Genomic DNA, 22,973 nt, shown 5'->3' on the forward strand with positions numbered 1-22,973 from the left:
CTGGAAAATTCACGCCAGTTACTGCTCGAAAGCCTCTTATTTTAAAAGCCAGAATCCTTTTTATTATTTTCATTTTTATTATAACTGAGCGAGTGTCCACGCAGTCATCAGATCAATTTGCAAACAGCATGTTTTCTGCATCCCCATCTAATTGAATTATATTCACCTTCTAATTTTCTCTCAATGGGGCTTCAATTTTGTCTGATAACTAAGGATCCTTAAATATGGGAAATTTTGTCTGATCTTGATCATCCAGTTTGTGTATGGGACTGAGAGGAATAGATGTAGAGTGAGAGAAAGAGAGTAGCCTACACGTGAACACGGTCAGGAAGGTGATAACCTGACTTTCTATAACCTGACATTTGTCTGTAGGATGCACTTTCACAAACATGGAGGATCTAATGGACACTTTTATACACTTGGATTTCCAGTAGCATAAACATGTTGCTGCAAGGATTCATGCCAACAGGCAGAGATTGATGTAGGGTGCTTTCTGCAGTAATTGCGCTTGATATTTGATTGATTATCATTGACACACAACCTGCTCTCAAGGCTGCTGCATTTATAGATTCTTTACAGCCAATAGTAGAAAACTATAGTAAAACCCCAAACATTAACTTACAAGTATGATCCAGTTTTTCTCTGTTAACATCTTAAATATGAGTCTTCAGACACTGTTAAGATCGTGCTCATCTCAGTATCAAATAAATAATGTTACTGACTGCTGTGAGCATCATGTGTCCTTCAGTCCTGCTCATAGAGAATAACTATGGTGTGTTTGCTGCCACCTGTTGGCAAAACTACAGAGGAAGACTCACTCTTGAAGAGCAGCTGGGAGATGCAGTCACTTGCCGTCACCTGAAGGAGCTGGAATTAATTCCTAAGGTTGGAAAGCATCTTCGGAAAGAAAATGATCACTAAGTAAAGTAATTACTGCTGTTAAGTCATTTATTTTCCATGTATCCCCATTACAATACAGAGAGGAGAGACTTTTCACACCATTTTGCTAAAGAATTATTCATCCTGCGAATGAAACAACACTCATGATCACTAAGATTCTCTTAACTGCTATGTTTGTGGAAAATGGCACAATCAAATGCGAGGTGCATTTAAGCTGTGTCACCTAAATAAATCTTATCCATATGGGCTTTTCCATACATGTATAAATTACTCCATGCTCCCTCCTGCATGGGCGTCCTGATGTTCAGTCATCTGTCCCCTTTGGCAAAAGATTTTACCACAAATATCGCAGGAGAAGGGTTTTTCTCCTGAAAAACGTTTCATGTGTTTTTTGAGTTGACCATGGGTGTAAAAGAATTTCCCACACGATCCACACTGATACGATCTCTCTCCTGTGTGTGTCAGTCTATGAACTTTGAGGTTCTGGCTCTGAGTGAATGCTCTCCCACAAACATCACAGTGATAGGGTCTCTCCCCCGAATGAGTCCGCATGTGCACAGTCAGATGCTCTTTTCGGACAAAAGATTTCCCACAGTCTTGACATTTAAAGTCTTTAATCCCTGTGTGTATTTTTGAGTGTATATGTAGACAACCAGGGTTGGTAAACGTCTTGCCGCAAACTTCACAAACAAGGCGCTTGCTGTGAGCACTTTGCAAGTGACTTAGAAGCTCCTTTGTAGACTCGCTTGTCCTGTTATGTGTTTTTAGATGCTTCATGAAGGGACGGATGTACTGGAAACCCTTTCCACACACAGGACAAACACTGCGGTCCTTTGGACTTTTAGCAGAAGAATCTCCATCAGGCAAAGCCGCTTGACCCTTCTGCTCCTTGCTGCCATTCTGTCTTTGCAAAGCCTCCGCCCCTTTGCTGTGCACCCACTCCTCATCACTGTCACTGTTCTCACTCTGAGCTGCAGAGTCATCTGAAGAAACTGGCGGCAATTCATTAATCATGTGTGTCTCTGGCTGATCTTGTTCAATTTTCACAACTTCAGGAGAAGGAGAAATAACCTCCTGTGTTTCACTGTCATCCCCAAGTTCCTCCTGCTCCTCTTTTATTTTGAAGTCTATCTGAACTAGGCAGTAGGTCCCATCATTGTTTTCTGTATCTGCACATGTATGAGAGGAGCCTGGGACCTCAGACTGTTCTTGTATCAAACGTTGTGGTGAGGTCTCCTGCAGCACTTCCTCTCCAGTCACAGTACCGGTGGTAAGTGGAGATTCTGTAGCTACAAAGGACACGGAAGCAAGTTACTCCATAGCACTTTGGATTAGAATTTAAACAAATAATCAATTATTCTGCACTACTTTCGGTCGTTGTTTAAGTCATATAGTTAAGCAATTCAGCAAATTCACTGTTTACAGCTTCTCAGATGTGTACACTGTATGTGCTGGTTTTCTTTGTCTTCTATGATGGTAAACAGAATATCATTGGGTATTGGACTGCTGTTTGGACAGAATATGAATGTGAATTTGATAATGTCAAACTTGATTTAAGAAACATTCTTATGGACACTAGTCACTTTTCCCCGATATTTTAAGAATCAAATGATTGTCATTAGCTGCAGCCCAGCTGTACAAATCAATCCAGACTAGGTCAAACCAGATTGAAATTTAGCGCCCACCCTTTAAATAATCTTTTAAACCAGAGGTCATTTGGATATAGGACAGTAAAGGGGGAGTGTTGGATCTGGCCAAGGTTTCTGGAGGCCAGACTATTCAGTCTGACAACAACAGGTGAGAGATTGATTTACAATGCTTAGAAGCCATGTTGTGTCATAATGTCATGTGGTCACCGTGACCTTGAGCTTCGACCTTTGACCACCAAAATCTAATCAGTTCATTTTTGGGTCTGAGCTAATGTTTGTGCCAAATCTGAAGAAATTCCTTTGAGGCTGTCTTGAGACATCACATTCAACAGGCCAAAAATGTGTTTCGTGAGGTAAGATTGATGTTGACCTTTGACCTGCACCAAAATCTAATTAGTTCATCGTTGAGTCCAAGTGAATGTTTAAAATTTGAAGAAATTCCCTCAAAGCGTTACTGTCTTTGTCTGACAAATTATCATGAATAGTAGGTGATGTGATGCTCATAAAAAAGTTGGAAGTGATGTCAGATTGTTTTTGCTGCCAAAGCAGAGATTAGAGGAGAGAGGAAGAGAAAAGTAGTTAATGCCTGATAAGGTCCATCTGATGGGCATGTTGTATTTTTAATCATGGGAAATATTTGTGGATTATTATTTTTTTTAAACAAAATAAAACAGAGGTTTAGGTTTTACTTCCTTTTATTATTATTTCCTATTTCTCCTCATGTTATTCTGGGCGTCAGCTAGGGAACAAGAGTGTAAAGCATAGACAGAAAAAAATCTTTGTGCAATTAAAATGCAGCTATAATACTCATTATAATGTTACTTCGTTTGGTAAATTCTCCCGCAGACAGATAGGACGCCTGCAACAGCAAAACGATTTATTATTTGTCACTTTATTGTTAGCCTATTTGTTTGAATCTGATTGGTCAGTAGTTAACCTGAAATTAACCTGCTCTCGCAGCTCAGGTTACCATGGTGACCCACCCCGGGTACCACATTGATCTAGCCCGTTTAACAGTTAGCCAGCCTCGTGGTACCACAAGACCTGTGTTAAGCCCACAGAGAGCTGAATAACTCACAAATCCCGCTTCGACGTACAGGCCCCTGGTTTCTCTGTGCTCCGTACCACCGAAAACGATAAAACCTAGGAAACTAATGTGCATGTCAACGCACTCAATGTCAACCAAGTCCCTTAGAGAAACGGGGGCAAACTTAGGTTAACTTAACGCCTTGTGGTTTCTTTTTATCTTATCAACAAATCACTTCCAAACTTATGACATAAGAGTAAAGCTACCACGACCCAGAAGCTGATATCCGATTCATGAAGTCCGGTTTCTGACACTCACCGTGGGGCTCATCTCTCGGTCGGTGGACACCGGCTTCGTACAGCGCTAACGTTATGGTCTTCTCCACCTCTCCGAGGATCTCCTCTGCCGCTGCGTACAGCCGCTGGTGAACAAACGACCTCAGCTGAAACATGGTGCTATCCCCAGTGGACAGAAGTGGTGGGTAACAACACTGTATAAAAGATCAGGAAAAGACTACAACAACAATGTTGTGCAGCAGAAGCAATCATTCGTCACGTGACGGCCGCTAGAAAGATCATATAGTAAAGAGATGGTTCACTCTGTTTTTTCTTCTCCTACTTTCGACTTCTTCTTCTTTCTTCTTCTTCTTCTTCTGTGGTGTATGTTGGTAAACCATCCTAGAGCTGCATTACCGCTACCGACTGGACTGGAGTGCGGAGCAGGAGTTTATACAGTAAAAAGAGCCCTGGCCCCTGACAGTGAGTGTCATGCTATTTTGCTTTCCTTAGTGACAGAAGAAGGTGATTTCCCTCATTGTATTTCCTACAATGAAGTAGCACATGCTCAACTGTTTCTGGTTGGCTAGTGTCTGCATTTTATGTAATGAATAGTTGAGTCCTGTATGGCCTACTCGCAGACGGGTGAGGATATTTTCTCCCATTTGTCACTTTTTAAAAAATGGTTAAAAACTGGATGTGTTTCTGGAGTTTTTTGTCCCTATATTAAGCTAAATGTGCTGTGTGATTACTGCTTAGTAAAATGTGAACTTGAACTGAGTATTAGTTGTTTGGATGGATTGAAGGATAATATTGGTTTTGGACTTGGCCACAGCCAGGAAAAGATAAACAGACTATTGTAATGTAATATGATAGGATATTAAACTTTATTGTCCCCCACGTGGAAATTTGGTATCACCACTAGAAGATATTACACAGAACAATATACAAAAATACATATGTATGAAATGTGCAAAAAGACAGCTCTGACCATCAAAAGGAAACAGGTTTTACCCATGGGGATCAGTTAACCTTCTTGATAAGTGCTAACATATTTCAACAGACTAAAACATGTAGAACAGAAGCCTAAAGGGATTTATGAACATATTTAGATGGTGTGGCTTTTCGTTTTGGTAACGTAACAGACAAAGGGGCTCTTCCAACTGTTCTTCAAAAATGAAACTACCTCATCAGAAACATCACAACAGGGCTTTCACATTGTCACAGATGTGTTTGTGTGATAATAGTGTGTGTGTGTGTGTGTGTGTGTGTGTTTGTGTGTATGGGGGGGTGCTTCCTCAGCAGACACAATGCATGGTTTAGATAAAATTACCTCAATCTTACACCATCAGATAAGTTTACACGCACACAGTTCGTTTCCTCATTTGGCTTTGGATAAATGTGTGTAAATGTCTGATGTAAAAACAACTGATCATCTGATCAGGCTGACCATCAATAACACACAGTACAAATGTCTGTCTGATTCTGTTGTTAAGTGATCACTGCAACAAAGATTGGAAATAAATAATAAAAATGTATCTGTTCAGTTAATTTTTTTCTTTGACTATCTGTGTAAATATGTTGGAAAGTAACACTTGCAATGAATACTGCTGCTGGGTCATAATCTTTGCCACATTCATCCTGAAGAGTTGCATGATCCCCAAAAATATCATACTTCAAATTTTTTTCCTCTAATTTTACAACCATATGACATGACTTGTGTTCTATATTACTCTTGCTTCATGGCTGTAGTTACTAAAAAAATGGGCTGGCTGCAGCTCAGGCAGTAGAGTACTAGGATTGAAAACACTGAACCCCATATCAGTAAGATATAAGACAAAAAAAAGCCAAATGAATGTATGCAAGTAAAAATGATTAAAGCATGGTCACAATCAATTGTAAATAACCTTAGCGATAATATGTACTGCTCTATAAAGCAAACTGAAAATTTGTCAGTCACATTTTTTTGCTAACATGGCTATTAGCTCATGAATCTCTTCATATTGCTATGTTCAAACAGTTAAAGCTCCAGAATACCAACACTGGTGTTGCACCGGACAAAGCCTTGCACACCCACGGGGACACCCATACAGGTGTTTTTACTTATTTTGCCCGATAAGACTCAGCTAATTTCCATGACAGCTCTGCCCAACTTCAATCTTCAGATAGAAAAAAGTTGACTAAATGTTCATGGTGACATGACTTACCTCAAATATCTCTAAGTTTAACAACTTATGGTTTGCTTTCGGACACGTCTGGCAGTAATGTACTGTAAGTATATATGATTTGTATATAAACTCAAAAATGGCCAACAGGTGAGTCATGCATGGTATATGCATGTAAACCTTTCCTGTGAACTCACCCTCAATCTGTGAGATGGTCTGTCTGGTTCATTTAACTGTTTTCACTCAGCGGCCGCCTTTTCATGAGTTTGTAGGTGCACCTTCAGATTAGGTGCAAACCTGTATCTCATGCCACAAACATGACAGGCATATGGCCTCTCTCCTGTATGTGTGGTTCTATGTCTCGTCATCTGTCCACTTTGGCGAAAACGTTTCCCACAGATATCACACGGGTACGGTTTTTCTCCCGAATGGTATCTCATGTGTGTTTTGAGGTGACTGCTAGTGTTAAAAAGTTTGCCACACATGCCACAATGATATGGTCTCTCCCCTGAATGACTTCTTTTATGAATTGTGAGGTTCTGACTTTGACTGAATGCTTTTCCACAGATATCACAGTGATACGGTTTCTCCCCAGAATGGGTCCTCACATGGACAATGAGATGCTCTCTCCGGTAAAATGTTTTGCCACACTCTTGACAAGCAAACTCTTTTATACCCGTGTGTATTCTTTCGTGCAGCCGGAGACAACGATTACTGGCAAAAGTCTTGCCACAAATGTCACAAAAATATGCTTTGTTGTGACAACCCTTCAAATGAGTGACCAACTCTTTAGTAGACTGGTGTGTCATCCCACAAACAGTGCAATCAGTTTTGCTCTCATGTGTTTTTATGTGCTTCATCAAGGAGCCGATGTACTGAAATCCCTTGCCGCATAAATGGCAAAAACTGCGATCCTTTTGACCTTTAGCAGAAGGCAATACTGCGTCGTCCTTCTTATCATCATTGCCACTTTGTCCTTGCAACATCTTTTCTTCCCTGTTCATCATTTTGGTCTGCTCTCCTTTGCTGTTCACCAACTCCTCATCACTGTCATTGTTCTCACTCTGAGCTGCAGAGCAGTCTAAAGAAAGGGGCTCCATTTCAGATGATACCTGCGTCTCTGGCTCACTTTTCACAATTTCAGGGGAAGGAAAAACAATCTCCTGTGTCTGATTCTCATCTTCAACTTCCTCCTCTTTTATCTCTGACATCTTGAAGTCTGTCTCAACCATGCAGTAGTTCCAGTTATTGTTGTCCAGGTTCGCGCTGGTTTGTGAGGGTCCTGGTAACTCAGCATTCAGACTGAAGTTAGATTCTTCTGGAGTTGAGGGTCCTGGATTTTCTCGCAGCAGTGGGGTGTCACATTGGTCTTCATGTTCTGCGGTGCTGCTGGTCAATGGAGGCTCTGCAGCTACAAAAGTTACAGACATAAAAGTTACCCAGCAGCCTGTAGTGTTACCATTCCAAGTGAGTCATTTTATGAAAGATACACACAATATAAAAAACTCCAATTTGCATGGACACTCTCTAACTCTTCTGATAAAGTGCTGCTCTCCGCTGATGCTGTAAGGCTCTCATATATTCAGTGTACAGTACTTAAGTATTTCCTCTAATGCTGCAGCTCTCACAGCACTTGGTGAGTGGACAGTGTGTGCGCGCATGCGTAAACGAGGAGCAACATCCTAAGCTACTTCTTCAGCTACCTCTGCATATGAAAATGCCACCACACAGCATATTAAAGCAGTCCCAAACCTGATTTCTTTCGCAAAAGGCCCAGCTGGTGTCGCAGACTTTCGACCTCCTCTTTAGATCGACTAACTTCGGCTTCGTACAGCGCTAACGTTATGGTCTTCTCCACCTCTCCGAGGATCTCCTCTGCCGCTGCGTACAGCCGCTGGTGAACAAACGACCTCAGCTGAAACATTGTGGCATCCATGTCTCCGGAGAGAGTCTCGGAGAAAAAACATCGGCAACAATAGCTGGAAAACAACAAGATTAACTCTGCCAACCCACCTCCAACCTGTCAAGTCCTACAGACTGTGATCTGCCAGCAGCCACAGTGGTACATCCGGTTTGAGTCGTTCACAATAAAAGTGTCAATTCCAAATCGAGATGGAATTTGGAGAAGTTCAAGTCGCTATAATAAAAACTGATTTTGGTTGTAGTCTTGATCTGAAACTGCAAGATGACAGTGAACATTATTGGAAAAACTGAAGATATGTTGAATAAGTGCCTCTTAACTGTAGAGGCTATTTGTCTGTTTTGTTTAAGAATACATTTTGCAGCTTTTAAATTTCAATCATTGTTTCATACACTCTGCGGCTACTTTCTATGTCGTGATTCAGTAGTTCTGCCATAAATTCTATCCTAACAAAGTGTTGTTCAGTTTTTGTTGACCATTGGTGGTTCGTGGTCTCCAGTACTATTGACGATTAGTTTTCAAAAAAGGAGAAATAATTAATTGTCATCCATTTGTCCAAAATTATTATTATATTTACTTTGAGTTAATTAATGCATACATTAAAGGGCAATACAACTATTCAATCTATAATAGATTTTTAGAATGTATGCAATTTATTAATTGATTTTTAAACAGACACTGTAAACAATTATTCGCAAAGGTAGACTTCATGAAGTTCTCTGATTATATTTTGAAGGTCCGACTCTAAAACCGGAAGTCTTATTGTTGCTGAAGAACTTCTTCTGCTCTGACTAGGAGGCTGGTTAAACATATCACTACTCTGAAAACGAAGCGATGTCGTTTTGTTCTTTCTTCGGTGGGGAGGTCTTCAAAGACCATTTTAAACCAGGTACTTTCATGAGTTTGACTTCTTGTACTTTGTTAAAAATTTCTGCATAACAGTTGCTGTTAGGCAGAAGTGGCGTTAACGATAACCAGCTAGCCACTGTTGGCTAACTTTGCAAACGTGTGTGTGTGTGTGTCGGACTAAATTATACATTCCTGTTCCTGTCAGCTACAGCTAACAATAAAAACTTTTAGAAGGGATTGACACTGCACACATGGTCACATAAGACTAAATTAATTGGCAGAAAAAAAATGCTGAAGAAATGCAGAAAAAACTAGTTACCTAAACTCGTTAACTTTTGTAACCCATGTTTAGGTTACACAACTATATTGCAAAACAGGATCTAGGTTATCTCTAAGTGAGAAGTTAGATTTCCGTGTAAGAAGTACACCTTTATATAAATAAAAATACACCAATGATTATGATAAATTCACTAAACATATAAAGGGAAGTCACAGAAAGAAAACTGGATCACAAGCGTTTGTGATTAGAAGATACTAACATAGCACTAACATGATGTCAAGCCTGGGCTGGGGTAATGTCAAGTAAGATCTGTGTGAAAATAGTTCTCTCGTCATGTTCTACACCAGCCATCATCTCCCATCCTTTACTCCTCAGGGATTTATGTTTGTTCCAAGTGTGATCACCGGCTGTTCTCTAGCCACTCCAAGTATGAGCACTCCTCTCCCTGGCCGGCCTTCACAGAGACCATCCAGGAGGACAGTGTGTCCAAACATGAGGAGAGACCTGGAGCATACAAGGTACCATCACTTACTTTGTTTATTAACTGAACCTCTCAGAGGAAGCTGAGTGTAAACATTTGTTTCTAGACCAGGCAACTTACAATGTCATACTCATGTCCTCAATTAAAGCAACTGATTTTATGCTACTAAGTGGTTGTAAAAAACTTAAAATCCTTTAAGAACTTCTCATGTGGAGGGCTATTCAAATGTATTAAATGATAACTCTATGGAAATGCACAAAGTCCTGATACAGGTGTATGATGTGTTGTTCCAGGTGCGGTGTGGGAAGTGTGGAAATGGACTGGGCCATGAGTTTGTGAATGACGGTCCAACCAGAGGATTGTCTCGCTTCTGAATATTCAGCAGCTCACTGAAGTTCGTCCCTAAAGGTACAAACAGTCATATTATAACAGAACTTATAACTTGGGCCCTAAAAACACACCTACGAATTTTACTGCAGATACCACATCTCCAGTGAGCAAACAGAGCTTGAGTGTCGTAATGCATCCTCCTGCACGGTTATATACACAACCCCACATCTCCCTGTCTCTCTTTCCTCTCCCCAGATAAGGTTGATGGACAGTAAGGTGAGCTGGTAGTGGTACGTGTTGCTGGACTTTGTGCTCCTGAAGGTGCAGTCAGTGGATGAAGAGTTCTGGGATAAAGCCCAATCTGGGAGGACCAGGCCTCTGATGAATGGTGGCCTCACTGAACAGCAAGAACAGAGGACGGGTCTCATCACCTTTTTATTATATAATCATCACAGACTCAGTAACCGGGATAACCTCACTGACAACACACATCACTATCTCATCAGTTTTACATTGTTCGAGACTTCTCATGGTTCTGTAAGCTATTTCTTACCGAGAGACTAAAGGTGTTTTTTTTTTTTTGTTTACCGTCACAGTTTTTTCCTGAACCTCTACTGCTTTCTCAAAACTGTGAAGGTAAATGAACAAATATACCAGAAAGACAGCATCTTACAAAACTGATTCTACGACTAGATGAACCTTTTCCAAAGATACTCATGATCTTCTTTATATTAATTAGTAGAAAATGACAAAATATAAATGCTATTTTCAATAAATAGAATAATGTTGATGCAGTCTACACCCCTCTTCAAGAGCTTTATGTGAATGTATCAAAATTAATAATATGCAAAAAATTAAATAAATATATTTTAAATAATAAAAACAATACTCTCCCTATATATTTGGGTAAATATTTGCTGTTGATAATTAAATGACTTTCTAGATAAGAATGTAATATGTTGCTTTTTTTTCTCTCTTTTTTCTCTCTTACCATATTAATTATGTCATCATTCTATTTAAGGCATACTTGCTTTACTTTGACACGACTGCCATCATGTGGAAGTAATGAGAATGCGATCAGGTGTTACACAAGCAGGACAGAGCTGTTGACATTTGATCTGGACATGCAGGTTTTTTTTTCCAGCTTAGGCCGGGTGACTCTTTGCAAACGTCTTTCTAAACTAACTGAAGGGAAACTGCTTTTGGTTTTGAGGGACTGAGACATTTGACATGGAGGAAATGTCATATTGTTCTTTTTCTAATGGAGAAGAATATAAAAATCACTTCCAGCCTGGTGAGTGACAAAGAAGCGTGACGTTGCATGTCTAGGGGAAACAAGTCCCAGTGTAGTAAACATAAAAGCTCATGGCTTTTTTCTTTGGCTCTCAGGTATTTATGTGTGTTCAGAATGTGGGCACGAGTTATTTTCCAGCACGTCAAAGTTCGAGCACTCTTCTCCTTGGCCGGCCTTCTCAGAAACAATCCATGAGGACAGTGTGTCCAAACACCCTGAAGCATGGGGACCCGTAAAGGTAGGTTGCCCATCCCAAAGTAGCACTGCTGACTGTTTGTTTTTACCTCTTATTAATCAAGTGATCTAGGTATAGAGTTTTGAGTTGAACTTTCTGGATTTTAATACCCAGGTTTGTTGTGGGAAGTGTGGCAATGGATTGGGCCATGAGTTCTTGTATGATGGACCAAGAGATGGGCTGTCACGCTTCTGAATATTCAGCAGCTCACTGATGTTCGTCCCTAAAGGTGGGCCTGTGAGTGCTTTTGATGTAGCTAATTCTACCGTAGCTAACACCCTTATCATCCACCTTTAACCCACTATTTTAATCTGTTCTCTCTCCACAGAAAAGGTTGATGGACAGAAAGGTGAGCTGTGAAGGAGAGGGCAGTTTTCTGCTGCTGCAGGTGCAGACAGTGGATGAAGTGCTCTGGGATGAAGCCTAATAGGTCTCTCGGGCACTGATGGACGCTGGCCTCACTGGGACTCAGCCACATTCATTCGTATTGTACACTTTAATGTTTAATTTCCCTCTCTGGCAAAGAGTTTAAGATGTTTAACAGTTATGAGTAAAACTCTTCCTAGATGATGGAGCTTGCTTGTCTTAGTTTTGCACATTGTTGGCAATGTACTATTGAACGTGATGTGCATGACGGACCTCAAATTGTTCCTCAGAGGTGTAATTGCATGTTTCCATCAGCTGATGGCGCTATCTGCCCTAAAAAAACTTTAATCAACTATATTAAACACTTAGTTAATGTGGACATAGTTTGTTCTTTATGCAAAGATTTACAGTGCTCTACAAAACCTTTAGGCACTCAAAGTCAAGTGAGACTGCTTTCAAAAATAATGCCATGAATGTTCTTTATTTATTTAACTTGCAGTGAACAAAAAAAAAAAATCAAATCATGTAAATATTTGCTGTGGCCTTTAAAACATCACCAGTTCTCCTCAGTACACTTGCACTCAGGTAATTTGATCCAAGCTTCTTGGAGAACTTGCCGCAGTTCTTCTGTTGATTCAGGCTGTCCCAGTGTCTTCTGTCTCTTCATGTAATCTCAGACTGACTCCATGATGTTGAGATCAGGGCGCTGTGGGGGCCAGACCATATGTAGCAGGACTCCTTGTTCTTGTCTCTGAAGATAGTTCTTTATGAGTCTGGCTGTGTGTTTGGGGTTGTTGTCCTCCTGCAGAATGAATTTTGGACTGATCAGACGCCTCCCTGGTGGTACGGATAAGAGTCTAAACATCTGTTTAGTGCTCAAAACTTTTGCACAATACTGTACATCATTGCAACATATGAGTACACCTATTACTGTTGTGAATAAAGGAGAATATCCTGCGACTAGAATAAACAGAAAAGCCATTTCTACAGCACTATTAAGCAACTTCTTTTGGTTGCTGTCTTTTCACTTGTATAAATTTCCCTTTTTAACTAAATTCATTTATTGATTATTTGCAGAGAATTCCTGCCTGTAAACGTGTTTCATGAGGAAATGGTACCTTTTATCACAAAAAAAAACGTCTTTGTGCGTGTAATTTATTTTACATTCTCAATTAACTTGCCAAGATCAACTGATTAAGATTACGGTAAATATCTGAACAGCAGGAAATGCTGCAAGAAATGTGCCCACTTGCCGTGTCCCCCCTAATGCCAGGGACCTGTTTTAGAAAGCACATTCACTGAGATGTCTGGACAAAAAAGCTGTTTTTAATCAGTCCGTGTTAGAGATGTGAGGAGGTTCTCTGTTTTTCTACTCGGCGAAATTTTCTAGATAACTCAATAACCTATTTCTTGGCCAGTGGAGTGGTGGAATTCTAAACAAAGTGAGGATGCGGGGGGTACGTTCAATAGCTCCAGTGCTGTTTAAGTGTCTGGGATGAGCAGGTGTGGAGCTGCTCATTTCAAAGGCTGGAAGATCAGAGGGGTATAGATGAAAAGCTTCAGTGTCAGCAAGAGGATTAGGAAAGGAAGTGCAAACATTCATGGATAGTAAAGCATTTAAAGCACAGACTATTTTATTCAAATCATCTGATTAATTATATGATGCAAACGCTTCAGTTCACTTCAGGGGGAGCAGCAGTTGCAAATGTGTGAGTGTAATGTGCTTTTGTGTGTTTTAATTAAAGAGTAGTCTTGTTTTAGTTTTTTTCAGTGTTTTTTCAAAGTATATTCAAAGTCTCTCATCTCTCCGACTGTCAGCTCCAATCCTAATGTTGTCTCACCTCAAGCTCTTCATTAATTGAGTAAAAACCTTCCTTGCGACTGATTAAACATCGTTCTCGTATATCCTCTGTTGTATCGCTGCAGCTGGCACACAGACTAAACTGTAATTGGGGGTGAAGTCTGGAGGAGGAAAAGGGGGAGTTTGAGAAGGGATGATCTGCAAGAGACAGACACGGACGAAAACACAAAGATAAACTAGATGTGAGAAGGAGAGGAAAAGGAAATTGCTCAAAACACAGGACCGTAATTAACATTTGCTATCTGGAGGAACACTCTTTCTGGTTGGCATCTGAGCACAGCTGTACGGCCGAGAGGAAGTAAACAGGAAGGAGGAAGTGGTAATCCTCTGATGGAATCATGAGACAGACCCCACTTTTCTTCCATTGACCTCTGGGGCTCATCCTGCTTGTAAAGCAAACATGATCCTTAATTACATTAAACCACTACTACTCCAAAGCCTTCCGCAGTCCCGAAGGCCGGGCTTCGAGGTTCGACTAAACACATGTGTGTCCCACTGACTCATTCGCAGGACATCTTGTTTTAATTGTAACCTATATGAGACTGTTGCTTAGATGTGGATGTTTACGGGCACTGCACCTGCTTCTGTTTTGAGCCACAGAGAAAAAGTGTCTCATTCTGCATCCTTCGCAAGTTCATTGAGGTAATGTTCCCTAAAAACATCTGTCATCCAGTGGCTCTGCTTCACCCACCACAGGAGCTGTGATCACTTTGTGGGAGGAATAAAGCTCCTGAATGCGTGACTGTAACAGAAATAGAGGAAACTCCTTTCATCAGGGAGTAATATCTGCAGCATGTGAGTTAACCTACTATATATGATGTCTCCATCCATACATGGTGGGGCTGCCCTCCACATGTTTCAGATGCACACATGTTGGGCCAAACATCTGTCTCCCTCTGAGTAATGAATGAAAGGATAAACAAAGCTTTTATACATGACCCTGGAATGTGATTTACGCTCTGGATCAAAGGAAAGTTCTGGAAACTGAAGGCAGTCCAGGTTGGGCATTGTTGTAATTCTGTCCGGACAACATGTGTTTGAGAGAGATGGAGCCTATGAAAACCAAAATGAGAATATTTCTGCCCATCCTCTCTGACAGCCCCAGCAGTGAACCACAACATGAAATGATGTGTAGTTTACTGAGTGTATAAACAGATTTTATGTGGTGTGGGTATATGAAATGCATATCTTGACGGGCCGTATTGGTTATAAACACTGTAAATGTGGAATGAGGAGTAATAAAAACACAATTACATTAAGGAAGAAACAATGGGAAACCTCAAATTTTGGTTCATTCCAACAAAATGTCAACAGTTTAAACATGTGAGAGATCGTTTTGCAGAATGCAAACTGGCACCGCAAAGCCAAAAAGTGCCTTGTAAAATCCCAAGTATGAGGGCTTCCAGCGTGAAAATAAACAATATGTGAAATTTCAATGGCTTCTGCTGCTTTATTGTCGTCTTTATCACATGATCACCTTCCTGTTTTTGAGCTCCACCAGCTTCAATAACACACGGTGGGGTTGGTTTGGACATATGTATTTGCAAACATCACTCGTTATCTGCACTCTGATCTGTTTCAGGGAGATAGGACCACAAGACAGCAGCACAGGTTGGTCTGAAGGCTTCAAAGGAATACTTGAGGTGTGTGGCACTGGTATTGTTCGCAGAGATCAGGGAGAGGGGTCCTTACTTTTGAGGATGCTGGATTGACTTAGGGATAAGAGAGAAGGTTTAAAACAGGAGAAGAAGACTGGCTGATTGTATGCCCACATCTCAACTGTTTTTTTTTTTTATCTGCCTTGATCAGAGACTACAGGGGGTTTGAAAGGCCTCAAAGGTGGGCGCTTTAATCCAGAAAGACACCGTGTGGATCATGTCAAACAACTATTCTTTTCTACTTTGTGTTTGCTGTATAAGTTTCAGAGTCTGCGGCTGGTAAGAATGATCAAATGGAGCCTCAGATAAAAGTGTGCCAGAGGCCAGGAAACATTTATCAAATGTGCCGTCTCCAGAGTATGGAAATATCAGGACGGTTTTGGATTTCAGCTGAATGATTTAGAAGGAGGCTCGGTTCACAGATAGTCAGAGCAGTGATGGACTGTGGAAAATGGCATATTTGTGTCAGCGCGTGTCCAGAAATGTCAGAGGCCTTTGACGTCTGGAGAGGTTTATGGCATGCTAAAAACATCTTTGCTCAGACGGAGGCTGAGTGCTGCTGCGGAGAAGAAAGTAATTACCTCAGTCTTTCTCTGGGTATGATGCCACAGATTGTCTCGCTCCCACCCGCCCCACCCCCCGCTCAAACTACACCCACCCACCCGGCTCACCCCAGCGCCCTGCAATTTGTGGCTGTTCATCCTCTGTCATCTTGGTTAGTAATCCCAGTGTGCTTCATATGAGATCCAGATCATACTACTGTGTGATAAGACAAGATGTTGTGTATGTGTGTGTGTGTGTGTCAGAGAAGACTATTTTCCATATATGATTCTGTACTTTTCTGTTTTTGTGTCTGTGTGTGTTTGCAATACATGTATAAATACATTCTCTACAGAACTTTTTTTGAGCTCTGCAACCCCCCACAGGCCCCAGATGGGTGGTCTTAATAGTCAAAATTGCTCCTTTGGTCATGCTGATTGCTAACTTCTGTGTAGAAAATGTTCAGGGGTCCCAGAGATCCTTATTCTCCTCAGTGATTATAATCCAATCAGGAACCTATAATCTACAACAGTCCCAGTATTATGAGTCAGTTAGAGGTGTTCTGTCTTACTCTGTGGTTAAGTGGTTAAGGCAACAGATGAACAGAGGCCGACATTTGTCTCTTTTACTAAAGATCAACAAGGAAGAAGAAATGCTTCTAGGGACAGATGATGCACCAGAGCAGGCCTCCATTTGTGAGTCTATGATTGTACTGCATGTGTGTGTGTGTGTGTGTGTGTGTGTGTGTGTGTGTGTACAGTGTGTGTTGTATGTCAGCATATCCTTGAAGCAATAGTTTGACATTTTGGGAAAAATAATTATTCGCTTTCTGGTAGAATAAAAGATGGATACCACTCTCATGTCTGTCAATTAAATACAAGCATGGTCACATTATGAGACAACGGGCCCCTTGGTGCAGACATCTAGAAGGCCCCTCACCACTCCTACCTCAGAGCAAGACACCAGACTCAAAGAGACACAAAATGGCTACAAATAACACAGCTGCGTATCTTTGCGTCTCAGTGAGGTTGTTTTGTGTCATTGTGGTCACTTTGTGTCTCTTTGTAGTAATTTTGCATCTCTTTGTGGTCTTTTTGTGTTTCTTTGTTGTCATTTTTGTCTACTTGTGGTCATTTTTGCCCATTAAGCCCATTCAGTGATCCCACCTACCATGACTATGAAGCTACAGACAGCAACCTGTTGGTTTAGCTTAGCATAAAAACAGGGAACAGGGGGAAACAGTTAGCCTGACTCTGTCCAAAGGGCTGCTATAAAAATGTCAAAACTTTGACTGGTAAAATCAAACCATTTAGAACAAAAATAAAGGAAAACAATGGGGATCAGTGATTGGTTGTTTGATACACACCTTCACAGATTATGCATGTTTCTGTCTGGCTGCTGATTGGTTGACTGAACTTGTTGCTGCTTTCCCCCACTCACTGAACACAGTCATGTGCCTTTTTGAAAAAAGTTGCTGAAGGGGTCCTAAAAGCCCCCCCCCCCACTCTAGAAAGAAAGTTGTTAAGCTCACAACACTGCTGACACTTTTTGTACTGATTAAATAAGATATACCGTGTAGATTAATGAGCTATAGATGTGCTGGTAGGTGGATTTTGTTCACTTTGGAGAGAGCCAGGCTAACTGTTTCCGCCTGTTTCCAGTCTTAATGCTAAGTTAGGCGACGATGCTGAGCTAAGCGAAGTTTACCGACTGCTGATTCCTCTCCACTACAAAGCGAATAAGCATATTTCTCAAAATGTCATATTATTTCTTTAATGCACATCCAGCATCTGTAATATTGTATTTTACTCACAAGAATAATAATTACTGGATTTAAATAAAGAGTTTAATGTGTGTTTGTGTGATCAACATCTGGATCCTCCTCATTGCATAAATGAGGGGAATTCCACTCACTTTATACAGGTTTATGCCCCTCGGCACCTATTGTGAAACACACACACACACACACACACACACACACACACACACACACACATACAAACTGATTTTACCTTTTTACAGTAACTCCTCAAAGTATGCAACATTAGAGCCAACGATAGAGTTATCAGTCATCAGCGGCTCACATCAAAAAATAATCCTTGAAAACATGATTAATATTTCTTCAGCATCAACATTTGGCCGACACAAACTTTAATTCTCAACATTTGCACTTTTTTCTTTTACTTTTGTGCCAGAAAGGAAAACACACTAATCTTACCTGTCAGTCACTCTGCAGTAATTGTTTCTCTTGATCCCTTAGCCTCTCCCTATTGGCTCATCAGTGTCCTGGATTTGTGTGGAGAACACAGTGTTACGCCAATACTAAAGACATAGAAGACACAAAGTGTACTCTGTGTTTTCCTCAACATGTATCTGTAACAGCTATTGCACAAAAACACAAAATGTTTGGCTAAAAAAGAATCCAAAATAATTTTAAATGTACTTTAGAGAAATCTGCAGAAAAGCCTTCCTGCTATCATCTGGACCAGCAGCTCTGTTGTGTCCCCAAAAACATAGACCTCAAAACCTAAAGTGAGACCAGATGAGAGCTACAGGAAGAAGAGGAAGATTTGTGTGTGTGAGTGTGCGTGACTGTGTGTGTTGGTATGTTTTTTTTAATTTTTTTTTTTAAAGAAGACTCAAAATACATTCCCACTGGAATGAGGATCAGCTTTACAACGAGTGGATGGGTGTTTTAAAGAAAGCAAACTTCCAGTTTTACCACATACTTGGGCTGATTTGTAAGAGGAAGTCTTGATACGAATCTATGCACCATAAGCTTAAGAAATAATTTGACATTTGTGGAAATTTGCTTTCTTTCTGAGAGCTTGATGAGAACTTCGATACCACTTTCATGTCTGTGCCGTAAATACTAGGCTACAACCAGTTAGCCTAGCTTAGCATAAAAACTGGAAACAGGGTGAAAGCCTTTTAACAAAATCTAGCCTTCAACAAAATCCACCTTCCAGTACTTCCAAAACGCCATAATTAGCACATTATATCTAATTTGTTTAATTTGTACAAACACCAAATTGAGCTTTAGAGGTGCTGGTAGGTGGATTTTGTTATCTTTTACATAGCCAGGCTCCTCCCTCTCTTTGTGTTAAGCTAAGCTAACGGGCTGCTGGCTGTAGCTACATAGGCGTACAGCTTCAGCAGTGGTATCAATCATTTCATGTAACTCGGGAAGAAAGCAAATAATTGAATTCCTCCTACTGTATCTGCGTAAAGTTGTGTCCAAATAACTTGAACATTTTACAGCTTATAATTTAAACAGTTGAAAACTGAACAACATGTCAATCTCTTCAGTAAAACATCCCATTTTTACGCCTCATTTATCTCCTAACTGGCCTGTTTTTTTTCCTGGTAGGTCACATATTTGGTACACTCCTGTCCCCTTTGGCCAAAACAACCGTCAGCACCTTAGCTGATGGTTTGCTTGTTTGAGTCGCACATGATTTCACATTCCTGTGAAACGCAGACTGCCCCCACAGGGTAGAACGCCGTCTCCTGTTCCTGCAGCATGAAACAGTTTTGACACAGACACACACACTCGCGTGCACACACTCCCTCTGGCCTGCAGGATCTCACTGGACAGGTGATACTATTTTAGTAGACCTGACTCAACAGTGAGGCAATGGACAACTTTTTTTTTTTTTTGAGGATGACAGCTCTCTTTTCTCACAGTTTTCTCACAGTCAATGTGACAGGTTGGAATTCGAAAAACATGGGAAACTCCAGAGAGCGGAGAGACAAACTGCTGTGGTTTTACAGCAGTAATTACAGTCTGTTAACACCCAGCTGATGACTGTTTGTGTTTTTATTTACAGAGACTCTCCAGGTTTGATTAGTTAACATAAATGAACACATAGCCACCGATTAAATAATGAGACATTCACCCAGTTGCTCATTCACACGTATCTTTAGTCCTTCCAATTGTTTCCAATGAGACGAGTGAGTGTGAAAATTAACAAGCACAGCCATTCGGTTGGTGGTTCTGGCCCACTAACAGTAGCACAGTGTTCGATCCAACCGTCCAAGTCTGTGAATTGCAAAGATGGAAAGAAAGTTATTTTTCACACACTGTGCACAAATACTGTAGATAGTGACAGCGACACATAAAAGGGCAAGGCTGCGGTTTGATGCTGACGTCATGGCAATCAACATTTAAAACGACGAGGCCTTTTCGGTGAGAGAAAGCCACACGGAGCAGCCCACAAACATTTCAGTAAGTATCAGTTTTGGATTGGGTACCACAAGTGGTGTATGTGCACGCAGAGTGGAACAGCAGGCTTCCACAGGCACACCTGCACACTTCATATGTGCAGTCAGACACATGCTGCAGTTCAAAACGTTTCTCCTTCACAGCTGTCAGATTCGCAGCCACACGTCTTGATTAAGCTGGGAGGCATGAAACTCTATTCTGAACTAATCACAATTGTCTCTCTTTTATCGTCTTTCTCCCTCCGTTTCTCTCGTTCACATTCGTCTTGTGTCATAAAGACACAAACACATATAGACACATACACACACAAGTTCCCCTCACACCCTGCTCCCCCCCCTGCCCCCCCTTCTCGACACACCCAGTATCGCTAAGGAGCCAACCACCAGATCCCACTTTTCACCGCAGAGCTGTGGATTAGAAAAGAAGGCATTTCAATGGTCTGCGGCTTGTGTGATGACATGATTGTCATTCAGTTTAATACCCTCTGTACTCTTTAGATTCCCGCTCGCTTGATTCTCCTGCAACAATAAAGCACCCAAAGAAGGTAAATAACAGTTTGAAAAAACATGGGGCTCCTGTACAGACTTGCTTCCTGGAAAGGTATTTTAGTTTTTACTGCCGAGATGAAAGACACATTGAAAATTGTTCCATGCAGCTGCTTTCTAGCGGTCTAGGGTGGCTTGCATGCATTTTTGTTCATGTGAAAAATATCTGTGGGCTTATACTGTATCTCTATACATGTATATCATTTCCGTAATTGAACCTCCTGGCTTTGGGTGCTGCCCAAATCTAACCCTCATGAAGTTGGAATGATTCCGCAGCAAACTCTTCCTCGGATATAAATTACTCCCATGTTGAACTTGAAGCATTGTGTGGGTCTAACACTGTTTAATGCTTTCAAGGCCGTTGAGGCTGTTGCGTAAGCTGCAAACAACTCTCCTCTCAGCTTTTGTGTACATTCATCTTTTCGTTGATGTCTCTATAAAGCTGCAGGGCAAGTCGAAGAGTTTGAAAAGTTCTGCCAGAGGCGAAAAAGATTGATGCACCTGTGTGAAGGTGGCGGGACACGAGGCATGGAGGGAAGGAGGAGAAGAAGAAGATGTGGGGGCAGAAAACAGTGTATGGATGGAGAGATCAGGGTGATTTTGTTCCCTCGTCCGTCTCCTCTTCCAACCATCATTCTCATTGACTTTGCTTACGTTTGCAGATGAAAGTTGGGAAGGCTCCAGGTGAAGGGTGGGGCTTCACCGCTGCTTTGTTGTTGGCTTTTGTATTCAGTGATCCTCACTACCTGAGGGCCTGGCGATGGAGCATCTGACATTTGGCAGAGAGTGTGTGTGACATCTTTTATTTCTTCAAAGGAGCTGCACTTCAGACAACACAATATGATCACTAAACTGAATTGTTTTGGGATAATCTCGCTTTAATCTAATCACCACATCACTGCAAAGGAAACTAGATGAAAAGCGAATTTGTTTAAAGTCCATAAAAGCTACATCTAATGCAAGACAGTAGAAAATTACTCTTATACAGTACATCTTCAATCTGGAGTTCATTATCAGTAAATATCTCATTGATATTCATTCCAGACACAAAAAAGCATGAGGTTCCATTTGTAGGAAACTACAGCCATGCCTCTGCACCGCTAAATGAGTATCTCCTGGGCTGTGGTTTCAAAGATCTGTCATGATGGCTTTAAGGATTCTGACTGGTATCTTGCGGCTATCGCAAATGACCGACAGCTTCTTCCTCATACTGGAAATTACAAAATGAGAGTGGAACATTTTGCCTTTGCTCGGGAGGATTTGTAATTTGCTGTAATGGCTGACACATGTACATGCCATCAGCAGGCCTCTGGCTATGGAAATCTCTATCAGTGGTACACACAGGGATGCAGCAGCAGTGCACACCTGCGGGCGCGACAGTTGGATATGTAGTCTGGACTGCATACATGCACGCATAAATGCCTACACATGAATGTGAGCGCACGGTAATGTACACAAAGACGTGTGTACACAAACACATCAACAGAGAGACATATTATCCAACTTCAATCCTACACTGTGCGTAAAAAACACAGTTCACAACTTGCATGTCATATTTGTTTCCTCAATGCTGCTGCCGCCTGTTTGTTTCTTTAATCTCTCTGTTTATATTTCTGAGTCCAAACCTGTCAGTATAACTCCAGCTAGAGCAATTAGCATGAGGGAAAAGCAAATAAAATGTCTGATGAAAGCAAAGCCTGGATCCTGACCTCATTCTGACTGAATCTGCCGCTAGCCAACAGACAGTCATTTCCAAAGCTGTGAATTCCTCAGTGCCAGGCTGGCCTCTCTTTGGATGGGTTTACAATGGCTGTTTGTGCTTCAAAACATATCATTATTCTATATTTGCCTCGGTCATGTCTGTTTGTTTGAGCGCTGTTTTTTTTTTTTGTTTGTTTCGTAAGGTGGAAATTGTAATCACAGGCTTTGTACTACTTAACTTTGAAAAGTTTTAAGAAAAGTTTGACATTTTGGAATCACGCTTTCATGTCAAAAGTTACATGAGAAGACTGATACCATTCTCATATACACCAATTATGAAGCTACAGCTAGTAGTCAGCTAACTTAGCTTAGCACAAAGACGTACGCCAGTGTTATACTTTCTGCAACTGCGAATATGCAGCTTTTTCACAGCTCACCCTTTGGAATTGTTGGTAGGTGGATTTTGTTATCTTCAAACAGAGCTAGTCTGCCCTCAGCTGTTACCAGTTTTTGTGCTAAGCTAAGTTAGCTGGCTGCTAACTCTCACCAAGAAAGGAAATAAAATGTCCAACTTTCTTTCTAAGTTTTTTTAACCGAGCAATCTGCTTTCTCAGAGGATATTGCGGAACCGAGCTGAATAAAGATAAAATATAAAATCTGCAATTAGGCAA

General features: G+C 41.0%; 3 protein-coding genes and 1 pseudogene across 3 annotated transcripts; 2 read left to right on the forward strand and 2 right to left on the reverse strand.

The window, feature by feature from the left end:
* Positions 1-939: 939 nt before the first annotated feature.
* Positions 940-4,077, reverse strand: LOC111227102 (zinc finger protein 32-like). The gene is made up of 2 exons (XM_022752502.1): positions 3,895-4,077; positions 940-2,189 (listed from the first exon to the last, which is right to left on the reverse strand). The coding sequence occupies exons 1-2, from the start codon at positions 4,025-4,027 to the stop codon at positions 1,168-1,170; spliced, it is 1,155 nt and encodes a 384-aa protein (XP_022608223.1). The 5' UTR covers positions 4,028-4,077; the 3' UTR covers positions 940-1,167.
* Positions 4,078-5,676: 1,599 nt separating this feature from the next.
* On the reverse strand, positions 5,677-7,952 carry LOC111227268 (zinc finger protein 26-like). Its single transcript, XM_022752703.1, has 2 exons — positions 7,769-7,952; positions 5,677-7,427 (listed from the first exon to the last, which is right to left on the reverse strand). The coding sequence occupies exons 1-2, from the start codon at positions 7,950-7,952 to the stop codon at positions 6,256-6,258; spliced, it is 1,356 nt and encodes a 451-aa protein (XP_022608424.1). The 3' UTR covers positions 5,677-6,255.
* A 743-nt stretch (positions 7,953-8,695) lies between these two features.
* LOC111227119 (methionine-R-sulfoxide reductase B1-A-like) lies at positions 8,696-10,764 on the forward strand. Its single transcript, XM_022752526.1, has 4 exons — positions 8,696-8,826; positions 9,442-9,584; positions 9,841-9,955; positions 10,133-10,764. Exons 1-4 carry the CDS (start codon positions 8,772-8,774, stop codon positions 10,150-10,152), a joined length of 333 nt encoding a protein of 110 aa, XP_022608247.1. The 5' UTR covers positions 8,696-8,771; the 3' UTR covers positions 10,153-10,764.
* Positions 10,765-10,961: 197 nt separating this feature from the next.
* LOC111227061 lies at positions 10,962-15,033 on the forward strand (annotated as a pseudogene).
* Positions 15,034-22,973: the final 7,940 nt, after the last annotated feature.

The sequence above is a fragment of the Seriola dumerili genome, unplaced genomic scaffold, assembly GCF_002260705.1.
Source record: "Seriola dumerili isolate Sdu_G_001 unplaced genomic scaffold, Sdu_1.0 BDQW01000169.1, whole genome shotgun sequence".
Classification (NCBI taxonomy): Eukaryota; Metazoa; Chordata; class Actinopteri; order Carangiformes; family Carangidae; genus Seriola; species Seriola dumerili.

What these genes read in the sequence shown, in the direction of transcription:
- LOC111227102 (XM_022752502.1), bottom strand. Translation starts at nt 4,027, where the DNA reads ATGTTTCAGCTGAGGTCGTTTGTTCACCAGCGGCTGTACGCAGCGGCA. An exon ending in ACCGAGAGATGAGCCCCACG is followed by an intron (nt 2,190 to 3,894) that starts GTGAGTGTCAGA and finishes TGTCCTTTGTAG; the next exon opens with CTACAGAATCTCCACTTACC.
- LOC111227268 (XM_022752703.1), bottom strand. Translation starts at nt 7,952, where the DNA reads ATGGATGCCACAATGTTTCAGCTGAGGTCGTTTGTTCACCAGCGGCTG. An exon ending in CCTTTTGCGAAAGAAATCAG is followed by an intron (nt 7,428 to 7,768) that starts GTTTGGGACTGC and finishes TAACTTTTGTAG; the next exon opens with CTGCAGAGCCTCCATTGACC.